We start from the raw sequence: 8,638 nt of genomic DNA, 5'->3' as shown, positions 1-8,638 counted from the left end.
CGGTTTTAATTGAGAAAATAAAAATTGAAAGAATCTCATACAACAGTCACAACGATTTTTTTAGTCAGAGGTGGTCAGTCGTTCTTTCAAAAGTTCGAGCCAAATTTCACATAAAAGCATTGAATTTGAAACATGTCTGCATAAGAAATCTGCTCATTCGGCATTTCTCACATGATTTGCTTCTTTGGGCTGTGTTATCCAGAAAGTACACTTAAAAATTGGAAATTAGACAGCTTCAATTTGTCTGTCCTTCTTTCAATGTTAGTTTAAAGTATACGGCACTTATTTGAGTATATTCATGACTACAATCAAAATACATCACCGGTCTGTCAAATGCCCACTCATTGAAGTCTCTGCTTTGTACGCCATGAGTGTAAACGAATTCATTCATTCTTCATTGGTGGAAATGTGTGGGGGCACGTTCTCCTTGGCGTGCGCTCCCATCGGCCGACTTGAAAAACGCGTCCAAACATGAATCATGATTTCGGCTTTACTTACATAGCTTTGCAATATTCAATTCAGTTTCTTGTTCATCGTTAAGGGGGACGGACATTTATTAACATGGGATCTCTCACAACCTCCGCCATCTTGGTCCTTATCACTTTGGGATTCGAGTTGTCTCGTTCGGAATTGGTCAATTCTACAAGAGCGGGCAAAAGTAAGTCAGATTTTACACTTTAAAGCTCTAGATGTCTGAGCTGATTCGCACGTTCGTATTAAGATCTTAGACAAGTGACCAATATTTATTTCCTTTTATGTTGATTTGGATCCTCATGGCCTGTATTTTTTCTTTCGTTCTAGTTTTCTCACCATTTCAGATCGTGACATTTCCGGTCAGAATATACATAGAAATACCATTTTGGTTCGATCGAAGGGATCTAATTTTTTTTCCTTCCACTCTTTACAGAACATCGCTTGCATTGGATCCGAGGCAAGAAATGGAACTTGCTTCACATGTGAGAATATTTTCTTCCTGAATGAGAGCTAATACCGAGCTACGCTGTAGCGTCTATTAGAATATGAAACTCCGGATTTGACTTGGAAAGCAAAGCCCACAAATTGAGAGGATCAATTCAGCAATACTTGCGAATAGGAACCGCCAGGCAATTTGACAGATCGTCAGAGTCTTTTGCTCATTTTCGACATGGTTTAACGAGCTTTGACCGTGTTTCCAAGATTGGGGTAAGACAGTTTTGGTTCAAATTGGTGTTCGGCCGAATTTGCCGGTTCTTGCCAACTTCGTTACCGCTGCTGAAAATGGAATTCCAGCAATTCAAGTGAGTTCAAATTCGGACTTCAAAGTTCAATATGGTCTAAGTACAACAAACTCTATTGTCTTCTCTTGTTCGTCCTTGGTGTTCCTTTTCAATCTCGATGGTATGAAATTCAAGATTTGAATGGACTCTTCTATGCTTGAATCTAGCGTCTTTCCTCAAGTCTCACTTTTATCAACTTCAATCAAAGAAAGACTTGGCTATTGAATTGATGGTTTTCATTCTAATAGTACAGGAATCAATTGCCCGTCAAGAAAATGTCACATAAAACAAACTTTGCACTAAATCATGCGAATATTTGTTTAGTCGAACTGGACAAAGTGCTACTTTTACCCACAAACAACAACTGTACAATTGTTTACCTGTCATAAGTTAAACCGCCAGAGTTAAGTCAAAATTCGACTGCAGTTGTTCAGGGGTTATGTTGGCTACATTTTGAGAGCTATTGCTCTCGTACATTTCAAGCTTATCAGATCTAATCAATCACTATCGGTCGGCTCTGCAATTGTGTAATATTTGAAAATAGTACAAAACATCATTTAGAAACAGATCAGAATTGCAAGTTTTGGAAGTAAGTCACATTCACATTTGTCCAAAATTAGTGTGGCATTTTATACCGCACCCGTGTTTTCAAATTTGACCTCGACTGAGGTCTGAAGAACTTCTTGACTGAGGTCATCGCTCAAACTGGGCAAATCAGATTCTTTAGAATGACAGGGAGGTTTTTAAATTTATGGTAATAAAACAAGCTCAGCTTATTGTAAACATTCATTTTGTATTGAGGCAAAAGTTGTGCATTTCCACTCTGTTCCACATGGTTATATTTTATAAGCTTGTCTACCATTTTACAATTACACAAAAATCATTCATCAGAGTCCGAAAGGTCAAAAGTTTATGTTGACAATGGCCCGCTCAAAATACTAAATACAATCGCCTAGAACTGTATGAAAATCCAAAAGTTTGTCCACAATGTTTCATGATTTGTTCTTCAAAAACTCTTTTTTTAATATAATTTCGTCAATAGCTTGTTTTAAGAGGATTCTACATTTGGCTTTCACCGGCAATGTTTTTTTTTGGTCTTACTTCAGTTCACGTTTTTTTTCTTTCAAGGACGATAACAAGCACGTTTTTCTTGATCAGTTGAGGAGAAGAGAAGCACGTCAATCTGAACAAAGAAGGTTCAAAGACATAATACTAAAGAAAAAATGAAAAGCTTCTCATTCCAAAGAAGCCCTTCAATAGGTCGGTCCGTAGAACTTGATCATTAAAGTGTTCACACGTTGCTTCGTGAATGCCAAATTTGAAGTTTATAGGTCTGGTTATCTAAGTTTTTGATGCCCAACCTTCGCGAAGATAAAAAGATTTGGAAACACTAAGTTAGAGAGGGAAAACATCAAATGATGTTGGGATGACAAAATGCACAAGCAAGTGATATTTTGAGTGACCAATGAAAAGCGTTATGATGCGCTTCGTCCTCTCTCAATGTCAATCTATCAAAAGGTATTAGCTCTCAAATCATTCAACTTTTCTCACAAATGAAGCCGACGAATGTACCATGAAAGGTGAGTGTTGAATTAGTTTGATACATACTACTGATCCGTCCTTTCATTTGGAAGCAGCTAGTAGTTCTTACCCTTCTGGAACTGATCTTCATGATTTCAGGTGGAACGCCAAGCGGAACTTGCGCCCAAGGATTTGGCGTTTGTTGTACATGTAAGATGATGGGGCCAAGAGCAGGGTTAGCATTTTCGAATTTTCACCTTGCCATGATTTTAGTCACCATCGGATGTGGAGCTACCACCTCTCAGAATTGTACTTATCTCACCCAAACAACCACTACCAATCCAGCCGCTGATCCCTGCATTTTTACCATCTGCAAGGAATCCCCTCATATCTGTCGGATAAGGCTGGACTTTGCGGTACGTTCATTGGCTATTATCGACTACCTAACACCTTGTTCATGTAACATCAGGGGTCTTGAAAATGATTATTCGTTTTCCAGACGTTTGCAATTGCCGGACCAGCGATAGGCACTGCTGCTGCGGCTGCTGCCGACGACGCAGTAAACGGTTTGGCCGTTTGTTATGTTTATCATTGTCTTTGTCAAGAGAAGTCATACAAATTCCTCCTTTTACTTCAGCTCTCAAGATTGGGGATTGCTTGACCGACTCTTTTGTGCTCAGTTCGCCAGGAAACACGGCCTCACCGGTCATTTGCGGTTTTAATTCAGGACAACACAGTAAGCTCAGAATCTGTCGTTTTCCAGGGTGTTCAATTCAGGTAGAATCCTGAATACTTTCACAATTGAAGAGGGTAATTCAATACAAATTAGACGCTGAGCGGAACATCGAGAGAGCGCATCGAAAGTCCGAGTACTTGTCTCAAAACTATCCTGCTGCATCAATTGTTACGCCCAAATCAGAAGTACATTTTGAGCCACGCCTTTTATATTGGGCTAACTAATTTGCAGACGAAGATAGGTTTACTTCGGCCAGACCTTATTATTGTTTTATTGCACTTTACCATTGATGAAAAGAAATAGCAGAATGCGATCAGATATTTCTAGTTTGAACAACAACTTGAACAACAACACCAGTGGACGTTGGTTTTTTTTCCCAACCCCTCCAGTACTCGTAATGTATCATCAGCTCAACATCAGGAAGAGGAAGAGAGCTTTGATGATCTGAGATTTTTTTCCCTATTTTTAGTGATTGTGGATGCATCAGGTTCATGCAACCAAGCTATCTTTAACTTTGATGGAACTGCATCCACTCGTCAGTTTGACATCAAAGGTAGTATTGTTCGATACTTCAATATGTTAACGTAAAAACAGACCATAGGCTAACTTTTCATTGTCTCCATCTACAGTGACACAGTATGCTTGTGGCGATGAAAATGGAGGTAAGACACCATCATAAGAGCCCCTAAACTCTCCCGAGAACTGATCTCTGAGTATATTGGCCAGTCTCTGCATTGTCTATGGCTTCCCCATCGACCTCAAAAGGCCCTACAGGGTGTTTGATATTTCTCTTAGAGCATTGGCTATGTTTATCGCATGGCTCTGGTGGGAGACAATTTTGGCATTGGTTCTTTTATTATACTTACATGTTATTACTTATGCGTTAATTGCAAGTGAGATCGAACCCCAAAAATTGTGTTTCCCGATCAAAAGAGACTACGTAGCTCTGAAACAACCCTAAATTTTGGAAGGAGCTCATCCTAAGTTTCTAAAGCGAACGGGTGAATCTTAAATCGAGAAAAGGTTGTATTTTCTATACTAGGTACGTACATAAATTGGATCTATTCTCAATCTAAGATTCTCTACTTGGCTTAAAAAAAACTAATTTCTGGGTCTTACTAATTGAAACTCTTTTAAAGGACGTTACTCGTATTGTACTATATATCCTTTCCGTTCACAAAATAGTTCATCTAAATTCTGTCGAGGTGGTCATTCCGAGCACTAACTGAGAACACGGAAAGGGAATCCATTCGATATATTGATGTTATATATTACATTAGTATATCTATATTTACATATCGTCTCTTAAAATCAAAGTTGGATATTTTTTTGCAAGTTGCAATACATTTGCCTTGTTCATATATTTCATGTTCTTTTGCGATATATTTATTAGGCCATTCATCTTTGAATTTTCACTGACATTTTTACCAATGATTTCACGTCAATGCAATTTTATCATTCAATTTAAAAAGCTGTATCATATTAGACGCGGAAATTCATCTAAACTCTGTCGAAGTGGTCATTCCGACCAGTAACTGAGAACACGGAAGAGGAATCCATTCAATCCAACAATGAAAAAGTTCATGGAATAAAAAATATTCAAATTTTCTTTCCCTAGGCCCGGATGGATGTCTCCAATACTTTTCTGGAAATACGGGACAATTGGCCAGGTGAGCATTTTCTAGACTAACTTAATGGATCGAGTCTTTGTTGCGATAGTTATGTTGGCAAAATCTTAGGGTATACCGTATTGTAAATAGCATCATTCAACAGACTTCACGAGCAAGATATCCTCCCTCTTGTATTGATCATCTAGCATTGAAGTTCGGGACAATACAACTTATGCCAATTTTCCTCGATCCGACTGAGAGCGAGATTGAATGTCTTGAGTTTGTTAATTGGTGGGTGATATTTGAACTTAAACTAATGACTTTTTGTTTCCCTTCTAGCTTCAACTTTCCTACCACGGACTCAGCCATTGCCGATGGAAGTAAGAGACGATTATGCGTTTCGTTGCACTTTGAACCCTTGTATCTTGTTGATATGGCATTTTCCCAATGTCGACCTGGCATTTTCGTTTGCACTCATTTGTTATCATTGACACTAATACAGATTTACTCTCATAAGCAATTGACTTGGATGACGTAAATTATATGGAAAGGGGGGGGGGACCAAATACAAATTGTCTCTTAAAATCAAAGTTGGATATTTTTTTGCAAATTGCAATACATTTGTCTTGTTCATTTATTTCATGTTCTTTTGTGACTTATTTATTAGACCATTCACCTTTGAATTTTCACTTACATTTTTGCCAATGTTTTCACGTCAATGCAATCTTATCGTTCAGTTTAAAAAGCTTTATCATATTAGACGTGGATGGACATCAGAATTCGCACGGACAATAAACGTTTCCTTTTTTGTCAATGGTCTAAATTGTGTTCAAAATCAACAAGGGGAGGAATCACCTGGATACAGAAAAGATACAAACATTCATTGGACATTTTTTTCCATCGTTCCAGCGACTCACTTGTCCAGCCAATGCTACAACATCTGTTTTCGACAAGAGGAAGGGAAATGTGCCATTTGCTTCAATACCGTAATTATGGGGGGAGGCGTCACTGGCAACCAAGGCTCCTTCGGGCTTTCTATCAGTCCTGATGGAGCTGCTGCGAAAGGAACTCAAGACGTGGGATGCAGCGAAGATTATCTTCAGGTAAACATACCTTTTTTCATTTTTGGGGTAATGAGAGCCCAACATTTGCAAGTTCATTGCGACTCTAAACAAATTCGTGTGCTCTTGTTAGATTGATGCGATTCTTGTACGTGTTATCGATATGTTTTCCACGTCACGTGGTAATTCATTCCAATATTTGAAAGTAAGGAGTGAGTGAGAAGTAGTAGGTATTTAAATGGGAAATAAAGGAAAGCGAAAGTGGGAGAGGCAGAGGTCGATGAGAGGAGAGGGAAGGAGGCAGATACTAGCTAAACAGAAGCTAAACTGCAGCATGCCAATCGTCCACGATATCCTGTCAAACAGTTGCACCCCTTGAACGCTTCCCTGGGCCAGACTTCAGATTCGAAGTCGTCCATTCATGACATTGTGGGCCCATGAACTATTGCTTAATGGTGTGTCCTTTTTCTTCACGATGGTGGACCGCCTTAACCGATGGCCAGAAGCCGTTCAAAAACCAGATAGACGAGCAGAAACTTAGGCTGGTGCATTTCTGGCGACTTGGGTGGCTTGCTTTGGAGTTCCGGTCCAACTCATTTCAGATTGAGGGTCCCAATTGATTTCTTTCCTAGGGAAGCGTTTGATATACTACGTAGATAGGTGTACGTATAGGCACTTCAATGATCTTCGATAGACATAATTCTACTTATCTAAACGCTCTTCAAGTATTCATAGCGTGGTTGATTGTAATTTTGCAATTTTGTGATCGCGTGTTAGCTTGAGGAGTTCGCTTTTTGGCAACATATGCGCTGCAATTCAAATTGGCACAAAGAGTTTTCGCAAAAATATGCGCAAACAACGGACGATCTCATCCCAACAAGCCTCAAATCCGTGACCGTTGTCGCATTGCACTTGAAACAAGGGAGTAAGGACAGCGTTAGAAAGCAATTTTTTACGAAGAACCACAGAAAATACATCCAGCTGATTTTTGGATGCCACTAACCCTGCATTGGCTTCTGATATGCTTTGAATTATCTTGCAAAAGCTAAATACTCGAAGGCAGAGGGCATACATCAAATCACTTGGAGGATTAAGTAAGGCCTCCTTGATTAATTTGTTCGAAAAATTGGTTTGTCTCATCTTATCATCAGCGTTGTTGGATGTTCGAAACATGATGGTCAGCTTTTTGTCCTTCACGAAGAAAGGTGTGCGTACAACCTTTGTATTTTTCTCTGTTGCCGAGAGGTCTTCCAAGGTACCCAACCACATAGAAGATGATAATTTGATCCTCTTGTTCCAAGTTAAATTCATTTTCAACGCAATCCAAAGTGTTCAAAACTTTCAGTGGCATGAGTCTTAATTTAACTACGGTCAGCACATTTACGGCACTGAACAGGACCTTCAGATCTTCCAAATTGCATTTCGAGTACCGAACCAATGAGCGCAACTTGATTGATTTCGTTACCTCCAAAATCTGACGAATGGGTACATAATAATTTCCTCCGGCTAGTTCACGTACCCACCTGTTACATCGATGAGATCAAGCACTTCGTTTTCCTCCTATATATGAACAGCTAAAATGAATAAACTCACTTTTGGCTTTTTCTTTCTCCATACTGGATCGTCGTCCCCTATTTCATCTTTACCCAAAATTGTCTTTTCACCCGTATCGAATATCTAGATCTTACACCACCCAAAGTGGGATTCGATGACGTCAGTCTGAAATTGTTCAAGCACTACCAATTCAAAGTGCTCAGTGTCCTAAAGATATTCTGGTGGCTCTTATCAAAACTGCTGTAGTCTGAATGGTGGCCAGAAATGTCTCTCTTGTTAAGCCGCTTCGCGAGTTGTGACATCCTTTAAGGTTTTCCCACATTCCCAGCCCGGACTCAAAGTGTTGTAGAAAGACCAGGCTTTTTTCATTATCAAAAGAAAAAGAAAAATGTGCCACCATTGCCGAATTATTTTCAAGAATGCCATTGTGTTATTCCACTCCGGCTTGGTGCCTTCCTAAAAGGCGAAGAACTCCATGGTGTCGACGGTTGAATCATGGAACACAGAGTCTGGAAGAGGTACGTTGGTTTTTTTCAATGGAAAAGAGGACTTATCACTTTGTGGGTTAACTGCAAGGCCATCTTGATAGGCTTGACTTTTTCCGTTTGAAACAATTCTCCAATGTGAATGAAGGATGGTTTTATCAATCCTCAAATTTATCAAAAGCGGACACTGAAGATTTTTCGATTTTGAAAGTTTTTAGAAAGATTCTTGAAGCAATGAACGGGATCACAAGATGACAACAGAGGGCGAGATGGATCTTCGGGATGAGGTATAGAAAAAGTTTTAAGTCCATGAGCATAAAACTTTTGATTGGCACTAGCATTGTCCAAAGACAATAACGTGATCTGGTAGCCAAGACTTTGAAATGTGTGAAGGACTTGAAGAAAAGTTGTGGTC

General features: G+C 39.4%; 1 protein-coding gene across 1 annotated transcript in view; it reads left to right on the top strand.

Annotated features, from left to right (window-relative positions):
- Positions 1 to 520: 520 nt before the first annotated feature.
- Positions 521 to 8,638, top strand: part of LOC131881983 (uncharacterized) — a 14,542-nt gene continuing 6,424 nt past the window's right edge. Inside the window, exons 1-13 of the mRNA XM_059228986.1 lie at positions 521 to 658; positions 802 to 833; positions 908 to 956; positions 2,816 to 2,836; positions 2,937 to 2,987; positions 3,051 to 3,193; positions 3,277 to 3,343; positions 3,415 to 3,513; positions 3,983 to 4,066; positions 4,143 to 4,175; positions 5,132 to 5,183; positions 5,463 to 5,503; positions 6,033 to 6,226. Coding sequence (XP_059084969.1) covers positions 562 to 658; positions 802 to 833; positions 908 to 956; positions 2,816 to 2,836; positions 2,937 to 2,987; positions 3,051 to 3,193; positions 3,277 to 3,343; positions 3,415 to 3,513; positions 3,983 to 4,066; positions 4,143 to 4,175; positions 5,132 to 5,183; positions 5,463 to 5,503; positions 6,033 to 6,226 — 963 coding nt within the window. The 5' untranslated portion in view covers positions 521 to 561. The remainder of the gene's footprint in view (positions 659 to 801; positions 834 to 907; positions 957 to 2,815; positions 2,837 to 2,936; positions 2,988 to 3,050; positions 3,194 to 3,276; positions 3,344 to 3,414; positions 3,514 to 3,982; positions 4,067 to 4,142; positions 4,176 to 5,131; positions 5,184 to 5,462; positions 5,504 to 6,032; positions 6,227 to 8,638) is intronic.

The sequence above is a fragment of the Tigriopus californicus genome, chromosome 6 (assembly GCF_007210705.1).
Source record: "Tigriopus californicus strain San Diego chromosome 6, Tcal_SD_v2.1, whole genome shotgun sequence".
In the NCBI taxonomy this organism is placed as follows: domain Eukaryota; kingdom Metazoa; phylum Arthropoda; class Copepoda; order Harpacticoida; family Harpacticidae; genus Tigriopus; species Tigriopus californicus.
This window is presented reverse-complemented; position numbering and strand designations above follow the sequence as displayed.